General features: G+C 57.3%; 2 protein-coding genes across 2 annotated transcripts in view; both read right to left on the reverse strand.

The window, feature by feature from the left end:
- CRYBA2 (crystallin beta A2) lies at positions 1 to 2,917 on the reverse strand. The gene is made up of 4 exons (XM_063079929.1): positions 2,757 to 2,917; positions 1,881 to 2,022; positions 605 to 747; positions 1 to 148 (listed from the first exon to the last, which is right to left on the reverse strand). Exons 1-4 carry the CDS (start codon positions 2,915 to 2,917, stop codon positions 1 to 3), a joined length of 594 nt encoding a protein of 197 aa, XP_062935999.1.
- A 10,274-nt stretch (positions 2,918 to 13,191) lies between these two features.
- The window catches only part of CFAP65 (cilia and flagella associated protein 65), a 34,982-nt gene continuing 28,574 nt past the window's right edge, over positions 13,192 to 19,599 (reverse strand). The window contains exons 24-33 of the mRNA XM_063086555.1: positions 19,406 to 19,564; positions 18,056 to 18,199; positions 17,744 to 17,857; positions 17,478 to 17,585; positions 16,166 to 16,210; positions 15,751 to 15,953; positions 15,154 to 15,285; positions 14,189 to 14,644; positions 13,434 to 13,571; positions 13,192 to 13,303 (exon numbers count right to left, since the gene is read on the reverse strand). Coding sequence (XP_062942625.1) covers positions 13,192 to 13,303; positions 13,434 to 13,571; positions 14,189 to 14,644; positions 15,154 to 15,285; positions 15,751 to 15,953; positions 16,166 to 16,210; positions 17,478 to 17,585; positions 17,744 to 17,857; positions 18,056 to 18,199; positions 19,406 to 19,564 — 1,611 coding nt within the window. The remainder of the gene's footprint in view (positions 13,304 to 13,433; positions 13,572 to 14,188; positions 14,645 to 15,153; positions 15,286 to 15,750; positions 15,954 to 16,165; positions 16,211 to 17,477; positions 17,586 to 17,743; positions 17,858 to 18,055; positions 18,200 to 19,405; positions 19,565 to 19,599) is intronic.

Genomic DNA, 19,599 nt, shown 5'->3' on the forward strand with positions numbered 1-19,599 from the left:
CTAGTGCTGGACTCTCCGAATGGATTGCAGCTGCCCAGTGTGGGCCTGTGTGCCAAACTCGCTGTAGCTACGGAACTCCCCGCTGTGCCGGTCCCTCTCCAATACATACTGGTAGCCTCGGTAGCCTGGGTACTGGTAGGCCACCCACCTAGGCCAGTGAGGGAACAGGGGTGGCAAGTAGGTTCTCCACCCCCCCACCTATGCCCCCCATTAGTAGTCTCCCTTTCTCAACTCCCAATCCCCAGCTCCAAAATCATTGCTTCAACTTTCCCTATGTGGACCTCTCCCTGCCCTGCCTCCTGCCCCCAGTCCTCCTATCACCTTCCTCATCTGGCCTCCTACCCGCCTCCATTGCCTCCTCACCCATGTTTTCAATCCCTTCTTCTATGCCCATGTTGTTCTCCTGACTCCCATGCTCCTGTTACCGCCACCCTCTCTCCCTCCCAGTCTGCCTCCATCACCTCTCTTCCCATTACTCAAGTCCTCAGTATGTCTCTTTACCATGTCTCTTAGCTGCCCCCCAATCACTTTTCCCCACCCTCCTCCTTGGTCTCCAGTCCCTCCCTGCTCTTCTTGTCTCCCCTGTTCCAGTCCCAGGACTCACGCTCCAGAGCTGACTTTGAGGGAACCCACATCCTTGCTGGCCCAGCCCATGGAGGGCAAGGATGGGTAGTCATCACTGAGTTCAAACTTGCAGCCCTGGAAGTTGTCCCCCTCAAACAGTGTCACACGGCTGTCACTGTGGTTCTGAGACACAAAAAGGTGGGGCCAGAGAAATCAGGCCCTCCAAAGGGGTGTTAATAGATAAATCTCAGTCCCACTCCCACCCCACTGCCCAACACAAGCTGTGCAGCCCCGTAGGCCCCCCAAGCACTCCCAGAGTTCACCCCCTCAGCTCCCAGTCAGTCTAGAAAGCTGGGATGTTCAGGGGCCCCCCTCCTGGCCTCTCCCATGGTTTTGGGCTGAGGTGGTGAGACCAAGGGGTTCCCAGAGATCCTTTCAGGTCAGGGTTAGAGAGCAGGAGGAAAGTTGGAGGTCCTGAGTTATATCCAGCCATTAATCAAGACAGTTTCCCTAAGGGTCTCATTGTCTACCCAACCCCCTGTCCAGCACCCTACAGGGTAGGGCCCATCTAAGGGGTACTGGGTGGCAGAGAGAGAACATACAGGCCAGGCATAAGCATTAAACCCTTGCAGTGTTCCTCAACCTTTTAGGACAGAAAAGCGGCGCTAGCCTGGGTCCTCTGCCCTCCACCCCTAGCCCCGGGCCTTGCCATTACCTAAGTCAGCACAAAAGGAAAGCAAGATCTTTCCCTTCAGTGTATTTAATTCATTACCATCACCAACCCCCCCAAACCCCACACACACGCACGCGCGCGCACACACACACACACACACACACACACACACACACACACACGTACACACTGAGACTGACCCTCTTCTCAGCCTTGATCCCTGGACCGAGTTTAGTCTCATCTCTGTGTTAACCCTTGTGACACTGGGCAAGTCACTTTCCCCCTCTGAACTCCATTTCCACACCTGTGTTTGGGGCTAACAGCAGCCACCCTGACCTCACAGGGCTGTGTGATGACAGAGGCTCTTGCTCACACGGGTGGACGAATGGATGCGAGGGACCAGTGGGCGCCCAGGGCTGGCAAGGTCTCGGCGCTCTCCGTGGTTCTGATTTCCAGGCTCCTGGCCTACGCCCACAATCCCAACTTTCAAAGACCCCTCTGGTTGTGGGAAGTAATGCCACTGTCACCCATCTAGGAGTTTGTTTACACACACCCGTGCAGGGGGTGGACGGCGTTTCCGGGGCGCCGTGGTGGGACCAGGGCCTGGGGTTAGGAGGCAGGGGGTGGGGTGGGCTGTGCTCACCGCACAGAGCACTGGCCGGAAGGACAACAGCTGGTCGCTGTGGTGGCCGCTACTGCCGCTCCAGGCGCTCCAGCGAGGATAGTCCCCTTTCTCCAGAATGAACTGCTGTCCCTGGAAGTCGGGGTACTCAAAGCCCACCCAACTGGAAAAGGAGAAGAAGAGCTAGGGGGCATCTGCCCCAGCCTTCCTCCTTCCTCCTCCTCCCCCTTGCTTGCTGTGATTGAAAAGACCTAGAAACTCCGCTTTTTTCTCCAACCCCAGGCCCTTCCCCGACATACCCATCGCATGGGGAATCCAGCCCCTCTTGAGGCTGAAGTCCCCAAACTGGCTGCTGCCTGAGGTTTGAGGGGCCCAGGCTTCCTGCTCAGGGTCCCCAGGTTGGAGGGAATTTTCCAAGATCACCTGATCAAGCGCTCCTACCTCGAGGATTTAGGGGTCTGCATCAGACTCCCCCACCCCCCGTCGCCTGCTATAGCGACAACGGAGGCCTCAGCTCTCCCTAGGGCCCCAGGCTGGGCTCTAGGAGACCGAGGTGGGGCCAGCGAAAAGGATTTGGCCTCTTTTGTTAAACGAAGCGCAGAGTCCTCTAACTGCACAGAGAAAAAACCCGAGAAGGACATAACTACACCGGAAACCCCTTCGGGGTTCAGGCCGGTCCCATGAGGCCCCACAGGGGGTGGCTTCTCGCCTTTGTCTCTTTAGTTCGCACGAGGATACACTTTCCCATGATTTGTCTTGCGACAGTTGAGGAGTTTGGGAGGAAGCCGAGGGGTTTCCCATGTTGGCTGGTCTCTCAGCGTTTCCAGGGCTGGGGGCTGAGGTCCCAGTCTCCGAGACTGGGCGGGGGAAACCAGCAGCGGCCGGGTGATCACTCACGTGCCGTTTTCCACCTTGACCGAGCGCACCCTGCGCAGGCCTCCGCGCTCGCCGACGTTGGCGCAGTCGCTCAGCAGCCGGCAGTGACGGCCCTGGAAGTCTTCCTCGTCCCAGAGCGTGAGGCAGGCGGGCGCGGGGCCCGGCGCTGGGGCGCTACTCATGCCGCTGCGGACAGAAAGGCCGGGACCACGCGCTCAGCATCTCGAGAGCCCGCTGCCTAGCCAGAGCCTGCCCGAGCCGGGTAGGGGGACAAGGACCCGGAGGCAGGACCCCGGCTGCAAGGGGCTCTCCCTCATCTCTCCCTGCCCCGCCCCAGCGCCGGGTATTCACCGGGTTGGGAGCGCGGCACGCAAGGAAAATGGAGAGGCTGCGCGCGGGCCGGGCGTGCGGGGCTTTATACCCAGGCCTCGCCCCCGCTGAGGGGGAGGGAGCTGAGTCAGCAGGGAGGCTGCGATCCTCTCTGGTGACCCCCGGGGAGCCGAGGCTTTCCCCCGCAGCCGTCGATCTGGCCCCAGCCCGCGCCGATTACAACAGAAAGTGCTGAGGCGCACACCCCGCGCCTGCCGAAGCGCAGGCTGACTCCGCACTTTCTTTCTTTCGGGCCCGAGCCGGGCAGGGTGCACCCGGATTCCGGGCAGAGCGCGCCCTTCCTGGCGCAGACCCTCAGGGATGGAGGTACCAGGTCTCCTGCTGAGACGGCGGGTCCTGACTCGCGGAGCGCAAGTTCTTCCCAGAGTCTAACCTCACCTCTTCTCCAGCCCTAGGTCGAGGCCTCTCTTTTGGGCGACGCTAGGGCAGAGGCAGGGAAGGCTCTCGGCGGACGGCTCTCCTCGCGCTGCTCTGTACGCTTTTCCCTTGGAGGATCAGTCCAGCGCGGCCACTTTGCTCCCGGGCGCGAGTTCTCCGCTCCGGTGCCCAGGGGCCTAGAGAAGGCGATGACCGGGACTCACCGCCAGGCGGCGCTGAGCGCAGGAAACAAGCACCGCCGGAGGGAGCGCGGGTTTACAAAGCGTTTAGGAATCATAGGAGCCAAGGGAGTGGCTTCACTACGGTAGGTAGGAAGACCGTCACAACCTTAGTCTTGCCAACCCGCGATGCTGCCGGGTCCCCCCACAGAGCTCCAGGGTCTGGGAGCTCCGGTCCCGACATCTGTCTGAGAGGGAGCAGCTGATTTTTGAGCGCTTAGTTCAGGCCGGGCTTTCTGTCCAGGCTTTCACTGCGTGATCTCAGCTAATTCTAACATCGACCGGGTGAGGTGGGCGCTGTTATTGTCCTGCATTTTCCAGATGAAGAAGCAGAGCCCCAAAAGGGTTCTGGAACGTGGTCGAGGTGTCACAGCTAAGTGGCCCAGCTGAGATGTGAACCCGTTTGACTGAAGGTCCTAGGCTTTTACTCCCACAATCCCAGTGCCACGTGTGGTGGAGGGAGGGGTGGAGGAGGGGAGGGAGACAAGGAGGGGGGAAAGGCTTGGAATCCCAAGGGGTAGCTGCAGGGAGGAAATTTCCTCACCACCAGCAGCAGAATTTTCTAACCACTGTCGCGATCAATGAGACACAAAGGCTTCTTGCAAAATTGTGAGTTCTCCTTAATGGTGGTGGGAGTAGGTGGGGATATTCCAGCAGAAGTGTGAACGGTAAGAGAGTAGGGAACTAGTATTTTGTTGCTCCCATGAGCCAGATGCGTCCCTTATAAACTCTCGCAACAGCCCAGTGAGACAGGTTTGCATGCACAGATGTGGAAACTGAGGCTCAAGGAGGTGCAGAGACTTGTCCAAACTCACACAGCTAGCCAGTTGCAGAGCAAGAATAGAACTCAGACCTTTTTAATCCAAAGCCAGTGTTCTGCCACTATCCACCCAAGTTTCTGTGACTGACAGGGCTTGAAGGCCACATGTGGTGCCCCAGCTTCTGGAAGCCTAGCCATGGAGGCCTTCCACCCTGTTCATTCCCACCTCACAGCCTTTGCCGTTGCTGTTCCCGTTACCCAGAGTGCCTTAGTCACAAGATCTTGGCATGCTGGCTCCTCTGTCACCTCCTCGGTGATGCTGTTCCTGGCGCTCTTACTGTCCATCACGTCACCCTGTTTTCTGTATAGCATTTACCGCTCTGTAAAGTTATCTTTTGCATCTTGTGTTTATGAGTATACGAATGACTAAAGTGTAAGCTCTGTTTCAAGGGGCAGGTGCTGTGTCTGTCTTGTTTTCAGCTGTTATCTTCAAACCTAGCACAGTGTTGGATACACAGTAGGCACTCAATAAAACTTCTTGAACAAGTGAGTGAACTAGGTGGTCAGATGTGGGCCAAATGTCCAGGGGCAGTGGTGCAGAGGAAATTCTCCGGTGGAAGTGGGGACGATGGTTTGTCTCATGCCTCCCACCGCCTGTAGTCTAGTTGCGGAGCACAGGCTCTAGGGCCTGGCAGAGGCTCCCTCGGGCCTCCCTTTTCATTGGTGGGGAATTGCTGTTGGGCTCACAACGTGCAGGTGTGAAGGTGGGTGCCAAGAACAGGGCCCTAGAACTGGGAATGACGGTAGAGTCCAAGTTAGGAGGATATGGGTCAGAGATGGGACAGCCACAGCCAGGTTTGCTTGGGGGTGGGGTCAGAACCATGCCTAGTCCCCTGTCTCCCTACCCTAGAGGGGGTTTGGACAAACATAAATAGGGTATAATTTCCCCCAAACCTCAATGAGGGAAATCTAAACTCCGCGGTGAAGCCAGAGCCAGTCCTGGGCCCTTGGCGTCCTGGCCCTTGCCCTCGGCTTCACAGGTCGGAGGGCCGTGGCAGGGGCGAGGGGTGAGAAATTAGATCTCGCCCCCCCCCCTTTCTCCCTCCATCTCCGTCCACAATTTTGGATTCGGTCACCAGGGGGCGCGGGCAGGCCGCGCTGGCCCGAAAGCTGGCCCTGCGCGGCAGGCTGGCAGGGGGGTTCGGCGGGAAGTTGGGGTCGGGAGCGGCCGCGGCTGCGGCCGCGGGTGGCGAGTGCGCCAGGCTGTGCGTCTGCGCAGTCCGTGACGCGGGGGCCTGCAGTTAGTCGGGAGAGTGCGGGGGTGTCGGTCAGAGACTGGACGCTGTGTTGACGCGGAGCTGGGGCTGGGGGCTGGGCATGCCCCTGAGGACCGGGCTCCACCTGCGAGGACAGTTTCCAATCCAGATGTTGGTCAGGTGACAGTGTTCCGCAGGAGAGGGTGTGCGTTTTCGGGGTTCCGGGAGGGGGGCAGAGGGGAGGTGGTGCAGCTGAGATCCGGGTTAGAATTGGTAGTCTGAATGGGATTTGGGGTGAACACCCTGTGTGTGAAAAGGGCCTCCGCTCCTCTTCCAGGCGAAGTTCTGATCTTGGCACTAGCCAGCCTCTCCCCTACTCTGTACCTCGGTTTCCTTGTCAGGAAAATCGTATGTAGGTCCCACCGCCCCCACCCATGGCATTTAGTTCTAGCTGCCTTCGACCAACTCTCTCAGAAATGGGCACCACCCCCTCCACCCTTCACCAACACCACCGACAGCCACTTGCCCGGAAGACCTCTAGATCTCTCAGGGTCCCCACATCTCCCAGACCCCTCCCTGGCTTTGGGCTTCATGGTCACCAAGGGAGAGAGAAGAAAGAGCCACTGAGGGAAAGCAGCAAGGAAGGGGCTCTCGGGCAGCCTTGCCTGGTGTGCCAGATGGGACTCTGGGATTGCTGTCCCTTTTATGTACTATGGACCCTCTCCCGGTCTCCCTTTCCCCACCAGGCTGGTCCAGCTCTAGCCCCCAGCCTCCCCCTCTGGCCCCCTCCCACCCCCCAGCAGCTGTTCCTGTTTGTTTTCCCTGATCAGTTGTGCTCACAGCTTCCTGAAGGATGGATGCCCAGGTGGCTTTGTTTGCCAGCTCAGCACTGTCACCCCAACCCCCTCCACATCCACAGATTCAGCCTTCAGGCATGGTTAGGTAGACAAAAAACCAGCATCCCCAGATCTATACTTCAAAGACACCTCAAGATCTCATAGGGATCTCATCACCCTCCGAGAATCCCACCCAGGTCTTCATCTCATACACAGACTAACCCCACCCAGATCTTCATTTCATATTTACTTTTGAATCTCAGAAAGAAATCCTCAGGACCTCACCCCCCTGCCCCTGCTCCATGATTCTACTAAAATACCCATCCTTACAGACCCTTATGATCCCACAGAAAAACCCTCAGGCTCAAGCCTGAGTCCCCTCAATGAGGCCCGCAGATCCCAACCAGACCCCCATCCCATGTGGGAACAGGTAGATCCTACAAAGAAACCCTCCAACCCAATCCTGAGCTTCCACACAGGTCTCCTTCCCAGGTAAAGGCCCTGAGAATCCCCAGAGAAGTGACACCTTCCTCATGGAGAGCCCCATCCCGTGAACAGCTCGACTTCTCCGTACTGCTGGGCAGCTTAGAGGTGCTGATGGCCAATGTCCTCTCTTCAAGTCGGTCTGCTCCCACACCTGACCCCTCATTTCACTAGGAAATCATCCAGTGCTTTGGTGACCAAAGATGCAAATTCTTTGAATGGTGCCCTCCCCACTCTGGTCCCATTGCCTGTCCCTCCTTTCCAGCCCAGCTCTTCCAGTCCCCACCCCCACCCCAGGTCTGGAGCCAGGAACAGGCCGATGAGCACCTTCCCTGGGGCTGTGCAGGGCTGGTCTCCAGGGAAACAGAGATAAATGGTGCTTAGACCAGCCCAGCTCAGGCCGCTCAGGAGCCCCACCCACACAGACCCATTGTCCCATCCCACTAGAAACAGAGCCCCTCTTCTCTGCCCTCAGTGGGGCTGGGGAACTGGCTGCCCTCCAGAGAGATGGAAGGCAACTTTCATCACCACCCACACACCAGGACACAAAGCCACAAGGCTCACACAGGGCGGCAGCAGGGACAGGGCACGCACATACGCGCATTTCCAGTTAGACGGAGACAGCCATCCACACAGTCACAGGCACAAATCCCACTGCCATCTTGTGTGCATAGTCTCATTCTAGTATTCAATACACACCTCAGTGTCATATTCATGGGCAGACATTTGTCCACTCACCTATTCCCCAAATATTTAATAAGATGTACTATGTGCTAGGCACCGTGCTGAATGTGATACCCACAAGAGGACACCCTCATGCACTTCCACCTGCACACATACCTACTCCACGGTCACCCAGAGAGGCATGAGCTCAGCCACCCACCCATGATCATACAGACAAAGGGTTAAGAGAGTGGGCTACAGAGTCACACTGCTGCCTGGGTTCACAGCCAAATTCCATTGCTTATAAGTTAGATGAACTTGCACTCCTCAGTTTTTCCCTCTGTAAAATGGGAGAGTGTGTGTGTGTGTGTGTGTGTGTGTGTGTGTGTGTGTGTCTGGTCAGTGCTGGGATCTGAACCGTTGACCTTGGTGTTATAACACCAAGTGCTCTAACCAGCTGAGCTAACTGGCCAGCCTTGGGAATACTTGTCTTAGACTGTTCCGAAGATTTAAATGAATGTAAAACACAGAACTCGCCTACAGTACGCACCCAATAAACGTTAGCTGTTACTTTGGTTGCAGTTGTGGTTATAACTGGCTCTGTTGCGTGGTTCTCTCCACAACCCCTGGAGTTGGCCTGGGCTGGGGGGAGTGGTCCGGACAGCAAGTGTGGCTCTGGGATCCATATCCCCCTTCCCACTCTGGCCCTGTGAAAGCCAGCCTAATACTCAGGATGGGTACCTTTCTGCCTCACCCCATTTGAACCACTCTGCTTCTGATCTCAGTTTGGGTGAGCTGGGGGGGGGGGGTATCCCAATTTCCTTTGTTTTTGCTCAAGCCTCTGCTCTCCAAGAAAAAAAAAAAAAAAAAAAAAAAAAGCTTGAGAGTGGAGCCCAAGACTTGGCTTCTGGTCCCGGTGCTTTTCCTGGCTCCATATGTAGCCTTTAGCCAGTTACTCCCCTTCTTGGGGCCTCTGTTTTTCACCTGTAAACTAAGCTGGCTGCTGATCCTGGAGAGGCCTCCCAGCCCTGACTGCTGTGATCCTGTGATGGCTCAGAAAGGTTTCCTCCCCTCTCTTCCAGTCTCTGCTCTGCCCCACCCACCCACCCACCCACCTGGCCTAGCCAGAGTGAGGGGGCGAGTTGCCCTGGTCTCCATGGGGACTAATCTCCAAGAAGGTCAGTGAGGCTCTGGTACTGCCTTGGCCGGATGGGGATTAGCACCTGGGTGTGAGCCTCCCCTGCCAGTGCCTCCACTCTCAGGTCCCCCCCCACTCTCACAGAGACCCTGGGCAGCCTCCCAGGCCCAGAGGTTCCAAGGCTGGGCCAGAACCAGCAGGGTGGGTAGAGGCAGGCACCTGCCATAGCTGTTGGCCTGTCCAGCTGTGGCGAGAGGGAAACAGGGAGAGATGGAGTCATTTCTACGCCCCTTGCTGCTTACAGCCCCCAGTGTCTGTCCAGTGCCTGAGTCTTGTCCCTCCTAATCTCTGGCCTTTGATGTCATCTCCCAAGACAGAGGCATCACCTCCATCCCCCCAGCCCTGGCCATCCCCATTTGCAGCCCAGTAGAAGCCACCTCTTTATCCTCTATTGGGGGTAATGTCCCACCCCATGTGGGATGGGACGGGGGCTGTCCTCCTTCTTCCACACACACAGTGCCTTCCACCTGTGGGTACCCTAACCTCTAACCCCAAGTCTTCAAACCCCTAAATCTCTCTGCAGTGTACATTTCTTGTCTCGCAATGTCTCTCTGTGTTCTGCTTCTCTGGTTTCTCTCTGGTTGTCTCTGTCTCTGTGTCTCTTTCTAGGTCTTGCTTTCACTGTCTCCTGAGGTGTCTGCAGCCTCGCTGGGCTGTGAGGTCTCCCCTGTGGTTCTCATACCACTCTGGGCTGCACCCTCTGTCTGTCCCTCTGTCTTTCTGCCCATGTTCTCCAATCTCTTTCTCATCTTCTTTCCTCTCCATTTTTCTTCAGCTGTTTCCCAGTCCCACCTCTGCCCTACTCCAACTGCTTGGTTCCTTTTCCACTTCCCCCATACCTGTTCCCTCCCCCACCCAGGGTGCTGACAGGGACGACAGGAAGCAGGCTCTGGTTTTGAGCAGGATGGGGGAGGGGGCCGCCTCGCACACCAGCTGCTGAGTACCCCCCCCCAACCAGCCCCGCACCTGCAGGCCTGCTTGGCGCCTGGAAACTCCGCCCCCAGCCAGGCATGGGAGGAGGGACCTGGAAGAGAGGCCAGATCCTTGGTAATGGCCAGAAAATGTGGGTCTTGGGGATTGGGGGAGGGTGGAGGTCTAGGAAATTGGGCCCTGGGAGGTGAGGGGGAGGGAGGGCAGTGGCTTTTGGTCATCAGGGCAGACCCTAGCCCACTGAGTTGCATCATTCTTCTTATTGCCCTCCGCCCAAGGACTGCTGCATGTGTGCATGTGTGTGTGTGTGTGTGTGTGTGTGTGTGTGCATGTGTGTGTGCTGGGGGGATCATTCCAGGAGCAGACCTCTTTGTTGTGCAGCCCCAAGATCTGAAATCCCAGCCAGAGGGGAGCTCAAGCCCCTTGTTATGATGGGGGGAGGGGAGGGGAAGCCCCTCAAATACCCAGGAAAGGCATGCCAGCACCACGCCAGGCCCCTGACAGGTAAATCATTCAGTGGCAGGCAAAGAGCAGAGGCTGGCTCCAGGACAGAAGCCTGGTCAGATAGGCTGAGATGGAGGCTGCACACACCCCAGCCTGGGGACCCATGGATCCTCCCCTGCACCATGACTGACCCATGAAAAGCCCACCTGAAGTCCACCCTCTCCCCAGACCTGCCTGGGAGCTGTCAGCGCCATCTCATCCCCTCCACCCTCTCTCTGTGCCATGTACTCAGCAAATCCTGTGGGGTCTGCGGGTAGTTGGATGCGGGGGTGGGGTGGGGCTGTAGAGTGGGTAGTGGTGGAGGGGACAAGCGAGCGCCTCCAGGAACATCCATTTTGGAGCAACTTCAGACCCCGGTTCCCATCACCCTGGGGTTGCCTCTGTTTAGTTGTGGGGGGGGTGCAGCCCACCGTGATGCTTCCTCACCCTAAGTGGAATCTGGGGCTCCACATTGCTGTTCAAGGAGCCTTCCTCCACCCCCAACCTATGACTTGCCTTTCTCCCTGCGGCTAGCTCAGCATCACCATGAATTTTTGGGAAAGGGAATGGAGGACACCTGGAATCACAGGACAGGGACTCAGCTAGGGCCTGAGACTGACCCCATGCACTGTGTGAAGCCCTCAGTTCTTTGCTCTCCAAGCAGGAGGCCAGGGGACTGGGACAATCTCTGTCCCCCTACCCCACGTCAGATCTAAGCACTTCAGGTAACTGGAAAGGCGGATGGTCTGTCCCAGGTTTGGGTTGTGGCTAATGGTGTGTGGACCCTGCCTGAGCTAAGGTAAGGGCTCAGCTGACTGAAACAAGAGGATGTGGGATTATGAAGTTTGGGAAAGGTGGTGAACTGCTGTGCCTGGGGACCCTGTCAGGCAAGGGCTGGGGACCCTGTGTTTGTCCTTTTCAATCAGTCTGACTCTCTCAGACATGGTTAGACTGAAAGAGAGACCAGGGGGGTGGCAGTGAGTAAAATTTCAGGATGTCAGCAGCACCAAAAAGATCTGGAGGAGTAGATTTGAGTCTGTATAGTGGCCCTCAGCTTACCCTACCCAGATTTTCTACGCCTCACAGCTTTGGCGCCAGCCTCTTGAGGGCTTCCATCCTCCCGGGTCAGGGGGCTCCAAAGTATGGCTAGAAGCCCAGGAACCAGGATATGGAGGCTGGAAAAGTCTCGCCCCTGTGGGAGGCCAGACCAACCCCCTCATTGTACAAATAGGAAAACCGAGAGGCCGGGAAATGACTTGCCCAAGGCCACAGAAGTCGCCAGGACAGAGCCGGACTAGAATCCGGGTTTGCACCTCCAGAAGGCCTTCTGTTCCGGGCCACAGTCCCCTCCGCCACCGGTGGAGCCTGCTCAGCCCGTATTCCCCGGGCAGCCCAGGAGCTGCGGGCAGGGCCAGGCAGGGCGGGCGGGGCCGGATGGGAGCCGCATCTCCCCCGGAGCGGCGCGGCCTCTCCGACCCGTATGTTGGCGACGATGGCGGCGGCAGGTGTCTGCGTGGCGATCGGGCCGGGCCCCGGGGAGGGTGCTGAGAGACCGCCCCTGCCTCACGCGAGCCGAACGAACAAAACGCTCAGGTCCGGTTTGTGCGAGGGGCTCGTCGCGGGGCGGGAGCGGAGGGCCCGGGGCCCGGCGGTGGCCCTCGGTGATCTCCCCCTGGTCCTGGTCTTCCGCGCGCGCAGCGCCGCACAGCGCTCCGCTAGCCGCCGCCCTCACCTGCACGCATCTGCGGTGACACGTCGGCGGCCCCGGCGGCCACCACAGGTGCGCGCTTGGCCCGCCCCTCCCTTCCCGGCCACCCTCCACCCGCCTTTCCTGGTCCCCCCGTCGTGCCCAGCCCTTGCTTGGCTTCGTCCCCAGCCCACGCCCCAGAGCTTCTTGTGCCGGAGCCCGGGCTCAGCGCGCTCTTATACCGCCTGTCCAGTTCCCGCCCCTAGACACGCGCGCGCACACGCACTCACACACACTCACACTCACACCTGTCCGGGCGCCGGTTTGCTCGGGGCAAATATTGACTCATAGAGGCGGAGCGCCCCCTGCCCTCCCCCGCCCGGGCTCTCAGACTGGAGCTCCTCTGAGGCCTTGGCGGCGGGGGTGGAGGGGAGGGCACCGGGGACCTGGGCGCCTCTGGAACAACACCAGATGTCACTTTTCCACCCACCTACTGGGGGGAGGGGGGTACGGAGGGAGGAGCAGAGGACAGAGGCTGCCGGACAGGGGTTAGGGAGAACAGAGAGGGGGGTATCTAAGGGAAGGCGGGACATCCCCTGGTCTGGGGATTGATTCACAGTGGGACTCGCTTAATAGGGCTGTGGCCCGCTGTCTAGCGGTCACCTCGATCGCGCCCCAGCGCCTGGTTCCTGGCCGTCCGCTGCGTGCCTCAGTTCCCCTTCCTTCCCAACCTCTTAGCAGAATGCCAGGAGTCGGGCAAAAGCTAAAAGGCTGGGGGTGCCGTGCCTTGGAGCAGAGGCGTTGGGGAAAGGGAAGGGGTGGCCGCCCCGCTCCGAGGCCACCTGCTTCTCTGACCAGGCCTGGCACTCAGTTCCTGTACACCAGACTAGACTGGGGCAAAGGAAGCCAGGCCCCGCCCGGAGCTCCCTCCACTGGCCAGACCGGGTCCAGCGCCCGGCAGCAAGTGGCGAGAACTCCCACCGAGCTGCACCGCGGCGCATCCTCCCAGCCCCTAAATCCCCGCCGGGTCGCGGCGGTCCACCCCGGTCGCTCGCACCATCCGTCCCTCTCAGAGCGCGCGTTACCCCGCGTAGGGGAAATAAAGTCAAAGTAGATAAAGAAAAAACGCTAGATGCTTTACTGGCGGGGCGATGGAAAGGGGGCCGGGCGGAACCTAGGTCGGCATGTTGGAGGGGCTGGGCATGGGCTTCTGCAAAGAGTCGGTAGGAAGGGGCGCCACCGGGCGGGGTAGCTCTGTCGGCAGCACCTGGTCCGGGGTCAGAATCCTGAAAGATAGAAAGCTTAGATAGGAATGGGGGAGAGCCTTTGGGCCGAACCTGCCCGCCCCCCGCGCCCCCCGCGCCCCCCGCGCCCCGCCCGCTCAGTCCGCGTGGCCGCTGGCGCCGGCGCCCCCACCTGGGCATGCTGAGCGATGGCAGGGCGATGACGCGCGGCCGCGAGGTGAGCACCACCTCCCCGCGGCTCGCCTCCACCAGGATGTTCTGGATCATGTTCTCCAGCAGCGCCTCCTGCAGGTTGGCGAAGGCCGGGAGCCTGCAAGGGAGGCGGGGGAGCTCACCGGAGCGCAGCCACAGCCCGCGCGCACGTTCTCCTCGCACCTCCTCTGTACCCACGTGCTCGATGTAGATTCTCATGTAACTCCCCCCTTCCCAATACTATGTAGCATCCTTGTTCCAATTTTACAGACGCTTACAGTGTGGCTAAAAGAGACCGAGTTGCCAAGCGTCGTGCTGGTGATAGAAGTGGTGGGATTCAAACCCTGGCAACATAGTCCGCATCTCAGGGCCAGGTCTGGAGAGAGGCAGCGGGTGAGGAGAGGGTGCAGAAGGTATTGGGTGGGGCCGAGGGAATCCCAGCAAGGGCAGAAGGCATGCACAGGATGGCCTCGGGGAAGGCAGTACCAGAAGAGAAGGTACTTCTTTTCTGGCTCTAGAAACCCATTTAAGAGACTCAAGACCATAACCACCCTCTTGGTAGTGGTGTGCTGACAAATGTTAACAACCCTCTGAGAGAGAAAAAAAAAAAGCTCAGTTGTGCTGTTCTGCAAATACTCCCACTGAGGCCACACAGGCTGGGCGCCAGACTCAGCACCGCCTCCTAGAAACCTGCACACAGCCCCTCCCCACCCTCACCTGGGCCTAGCTGCTCACCTTCCTATGGCCGCCTTCTCATCCAGTTCTTGCTCCTCCTTCGCCATGACTTTCAGCTGCTGCTGCCACTGCTGTTGCAGGGACTGCTGGGAATCCGGCTGCATTGTGGCCTCAATCCCCATCCAGCTCAACTTCTTCTTCTCCATCTCCTCCTCCTCCTCCTTGCCCAACTCCTCCTCCTCTTCTGTCTCCTCCTCTTCCTCTTCTTCCTCTTCGCCCTTCTCCTCCTCTTCCCCCACTTCCTTCTTCCCCAAACTAGGTCTGTCCTTCTCCTGCTCCTTGCCCTTTCCATCCCAGCTGCTGGAGGATGGAGACATGATTGGCATTAAAAACAGGCTGCTCTGCTGGGCCATGGACCTGGCCGACTGCTCATTCCAGAACTGGCAGAAATATGGCACCTGCTCCACCAGGCTTTGGTTCACAGCCTCATGGAAGTTCTTGTCTTCCAGCAGGCCCCTGGGTGGCAGGGAAGAGGAAAAGGCCTTACAGCCCCCTGGAGAGCCCTGGCTGTGGGGCTCCCTAAGGGGTGGCTCTTGCCTACTGTTTTCGCAAGCTGGTGCTGGGGGGGAGGGGAGCCCTGGGTCAGCTGCCCCTCCCAACCCTCTTTTGAAGAAGGCATCTTTGGGCCCCATGGATTCTTAGAGGTGAACGTGACATGGCAGAGACAGAGCCAGCAGGTCAGCATTGCACAGATGAGGGGCAGGAGCCCTGGGGAGACAGTGAACTGGCTGCAGACCTCATCTACCAGCCACAGAACAGGGTAGAACTCAGGACTCAGCCTGAGGACCCCTCTGGCCAGCTCCATTAGAGCTGTACTGTCCTGGGGGGTCTGGGGCCACCCATGGAGGGATCTTGCAAGGAAGTTCTATCTCTCAAGAACAGAAGGGCTGGAACTTAGGGGGCTTTGGTTGAATGAACTGGAAAGATGGGAGGTTGGGGGTGAGGGCCCAGTGAGTGGCCGTTACCTGATGATGGTGGTGAGGCAGTCAACCAGGAGCTGCTTCTCCTGCTTGGAGACAGGGGCCCACTTGTTTTTACGTGATTCTTCCTCAGAAGTCTCCGACTCTTCCCTGGTGGGCTTTTTCTTTGACAGCTCCCTGGGGCAGGCAATGACATTCTGAGTGGCCTGGACAAGCCACCATGCTGGGGTTGGGGGCATAAGCAATAGCAGTAGCTGCCCAGTCATGAGAACACAGGTGAGTTTGAGGCACCCCCAGCCCTAACCCAAATGTAGTGCTACTGCATCCAGGGAACCAAGTGCAACCCTCAGAGTCTACAGGAGCTAGAGAGGCTCCAAGTTGGAAAAGGAAGGAACAAGGAAGAGGGAAGAAGGCCCAGGTGGGTTTCCCAGGGGGTTCTGGTTGCTTTGTCCTCCTCACCATAATGGCCTAAGCAGTAGTGGGGGCCCCCTAGACCCAGTGGTGTCCAATTAGTCCCACTGCCACTGCCCTTGCTCCAACCCCTCATCGAGGGCTGGGTCTGGGCAGCGCCTGCGCTGGAGTGGGAGAGGGGACAGAGAGTAGAGGAAAAGGGAGGAGAACCCTGCCTCCCTGAGAGTTCACCGGTGCAAGAAGTGGCAGGGAAACTCTGAGAAGAAGTTGGCGAGGAAGTAGTCGGTGGCATGGGCTCGGGCAGTGAGGCCCAAGCAGAGCATGCCTGGCGTTGGCGGCTGGGGACATGGCCAGGATGTCTCCTCCTTTGGGATATGCAGTTTCCAGCTGGCAGGCCGGTTGAGAGACTGCTGGTTCTTGATGGGGGGCAGCGTCTTGGGAAGGGGGAAGCATGGGTGACAAGGGTTTGGGGACCACATCCTCATCACTGACGGGCCCCTTGACCTAGCCCCCTCCCCACACCAGGCCATTGGCACTTTCATCCCTCCCCTCTGGGAGCTGCACCAGGGTTTGGAGATGTATCTGGGATCGGGCAAGGACCCTCCCAAGTTATCCCAAGAAGACGGGTCTGGGGCTGTGGCCTCACCTTGTACTTTCTCACAGGCTCACAGGCTGTACAATATGCCCTTCTCTGTGAAGCAGAGAGACCCTCACTGAGGATTCAAGAGGCCTTGAGGGGTCTTCCTTTCTAACCGCTCCTCTGACCCATGGAGGGCCTGAAACCAATGCCAGGCCCTACTGCCCTCTTAGTCCTGCCCAGCTCCCAGTCACACCCTCTTCCAAAACCTTCCATAGGGAAATGCTTCCTGCAGACAAGAAAAACCTGGTTACCCGTGAAGGAAAGCGAAGAAAACGCCACCAACATAGGCAGGCTGTCCCAGGGGTGTTTGTCCTAACGCCCTGGAGTTTTATGGTTCAGTGAGACCAGCAAACAGCCTCCCTTATTAAGATTTCATTTAGAAACCCCTTCTCCATGGCCCCCAAAGTCATTTGTATTCACAGTTGGGCCAGAGCTTCTGAGCGGAGCGGTGCCTCCCTGGGGGTCCAGTGTGGTGGACACAGGTGACTGACGAGCGAGAATGCCCGTGGGGGGAGGCTGTGAAATTGGGGAAGGAACCACGATGGAAGTTTTGTCTCGTGTTTTTTATTGGTCTCCCCCAGCAAATACTAACAGCCCATGTTTAGTGACCACTTACTGGGTGACAGGCACTGTTCTGGGCACTTCATGCATATTAACTCATTTAATCCTCACAATGCTACAGAGCAGATATTTTACTCGCATTAAAATTTTTTATCTTTTATTTTTAATCTTTTTAATATGGAAGATTTCAAATATGTACAAAAGGGGGGAGACAGCTACAAAGAGTCTTCCCTTCCCCGCCCCCCAGCCTCAGCAATTAGCAACTCATGGCCAGTCTTGTCTCATCTACACCCTGCCTCTGGATCACCAGGACGCAAACCCCAGAGGTCACATTTCCTCCGTGTTACAGTCGAGGGAACTGAGATGTTAAATGACTTGACCAAGATCACAGAGCCAGAAATTGCCAAAGCCAGGAACCGAACCCGGGCTATCTGTTTCCAAAGCCTTCACTCACTATGTGTCTTCCATCAGAAGGTGAGCTCTGCCTTGTTTCCCCTGTGTCCCCAGTGCCCAGCACATAGTCAGCACTCATTAAATACTGGCACATGAGCTGGGAATGGTCAGCCAGCCTTCCCTACCCAGAGTCTCTACGGATAGCTGTAGAGATGCTATTCTGAGACCAATGAGTGGAATCTAATCTCTTAGGGCAGGCTGGCCAGTTTTGCATGGAGGGCCACCTTGGCCCACCACCTCTGTCCCCTCTGGTAAGGCCAGTCAGAAGGATCTGGGTGTCTGAGGCCCCCTCATCACTCCTCACCTCCACTTTCCTGTCTGTGATGGTGAACTCCACCTCCTGCCGCACCTTCTCACTCTCCCACTCCTGCATCTCCTCATGGTACTGCTTCATGAGTTTCTGTGGATACACCTATGCCCAGGGCAGGGAGAGTGGGCCTGTGCTGTGGATCCTCTGCCTTTCCAAGGGCTGGCTCCTGCCTCTCTTTGAGGATCTGGGGATCTCAGAGCCCACCCCATCTCCCAGGACTGGGAGCTCCATCCCACCTCATCTCTGGGGCTGGTCCCTACCTTGCATATCAGGTCCACACTGTAGAAGCTGGCATGCACTGAAGCCTTCAGGGTCACCACAAATGGGACTGTCTCTTCAGGAGCCACCTCCCCTATCATGGGACTTACAGACACCTGTTGATTTGGGGAAGGAGTCCCCAGAGTTTCACAGGAATGGAATTGGATGGGATGGCATGGGGTAGGATGGGATGAGATGGGAGAGGCTGGGACAAGATGGGATGGGATGGGATGACAGGGATTGGGTGGGGTGGGATGGCAAGAGTCTGGAGCCCTGCTGGAGGTTCTGATTCTGTGGGCACAGGGGACTCTCACCTCCCCAAAGTCTAAAGGCCTCAGCTGCCAGGCAAAGACGACTGTCTCATTCTTGGAGATGTTGTTGAGGAAGAGCAGGCGGCTGCACTTGCTCTGCACAGGGATGTTTCCCAGGCAGATATGAGACTGGGACAAGAAGACATTCTGTTGGTAGAGACAACATAACAGCAGCTTTGGGAGGTGAAGAAACAATAATCATACAACTTCTACGAGTTCCTGAGAACTTCCAACAGGCCAGCCCTGGGCTAGGTATTCCATATGCATCTGATCCTCACGTTGCCCTATGATACCGGTGCTACTATTGACAGATGTGCTGCTAAGGTTCAGAGAGTATAAACAGTTTTTCCAAAGGTCTCTCACATGCATAGCTCCAATAAACCCACATGGTCTCACTCTAAAGCCTATGATTTCAACCATTAAAATAGGCTTGGAAGGGCTAAATAAGAATTCACTTAGAGAAGACAGAACTATAGCCAACATAATTTGAGTCTCTGATGAATACTTGTAAATGAATGCATGTCCAGGTGTTGGCATCTTCACTGGGCACAGAATAGGAGCTGTGTTGTAGGGATGTTTGGATAGCCTGAGAAAGGCACTTTCTCTTTGTCCAGATCCTGAGTGCTTCCAGGGCAGGGACTTTGGCTCTTTCTTGTGTCTCCAGGGCCTCCATAGTGCTCATCATGGAGTAGGAGTCCAATGAGGGTCTGAGTGGAAGGGTGGACAGGTGGATATAAGTGTCGATAGTGATTGGGTGGATGGTACACAGATGAATGGATGGAGAAGTAGGTGGGTGGATGGATGGATGGATGGATGGATGGATGGATGCATACATAAATGAGTAAATGGGTATGTGAGTCAATGGGTAGATGGATGAATGTGTGCACGGGTAGGTGGATGGATGAATGAGCCAGACCTCCTAACACTGAGGAGTGTATGAACTAAATGCAGTGTTACTGACCCTAGATACCTTTCCTAGCAAAATCCATCTAGGTTTAGGAGAGGGATTTTTCTTTATAAAGATAATACCTGGAAAGGGAGGGCTTCTTTCTACACCTTCAAACACCCCCATCTCTATGCCCAGAGAAGAGGGTGGGATGGAGGGCCCTGCAGCAGGTGGAATGATTTGAGCAGAAACACCTGTGGGCACTAGGTGGCAGGGTAAGCCTCTCCTGGAGCTGCTGCCACTTCCTAAATCTGGAGCAGGGCTGGTTGCAGGCCTCACCTCCACATCCTTCCCTCCTCAGCTCCATCTCATTTCCTTCGCAGCCTCCTCATCCCTCTGTACTGGCCACCATAGCTCTAAGGCTCCCCTCCAAGACCTCAGGCCTTCCCAGCTCCCATTCCACACACCTGTCCAGGAACCATCGGCCCAGAGTGTATGGAGCTGTTGTCCCATGAGGAGATGTTGTGGAATGGTGCTGTCTCCCCCATGACATGGGGGTCATAACCCACTCCCTGGAAGTTGATGAGGGCTGAGTTCCATCCCAGGATGTGTATGGGCACATCCACCTGGCAAGTTAAGAGGGTGGGGGTAGGGACTTGTC

This window comes from Cynocephalus volans, chromosome 1 (genome assembly GCF_027409185.1).
Source record: "Cynocephalus volans isolate mCynVol1 chromosome 1, mCynVol1.pri, whole genome shotgun sequence".
NCBI classification, from domain to species: domain Eukaryota; kingdom Metazoa; phylum Chordata; class Mammalia; order Dermoptera; family Cynocephalidae; genus Cynocephalus; species Cynocephalus volans.

Coding starts and splice junctions, on each gene's coding strand:
- CRYBA2 (XM_063079929.1), bottom strand. CDS start 2,917: ATGAGTAGCGCCCCAGCGCCGGGCCCCGCGCCCGCCTGCCTCACGCTC. Junction 2,023..2,756: donor GTCAAGGTGGAAAACGGCAC/GTGAGTGATCAC, acceptor CTCCTTTTCCAG/TTGGGTGGGCTTTGAGTACC. Junction 748..1,880: donor TCCGGCCAGTGCTCTGTGCG/GTGAGCACAGCC, acceptor TTTGTGTCTCAG/AACCACAGTGACAGCCGTGT.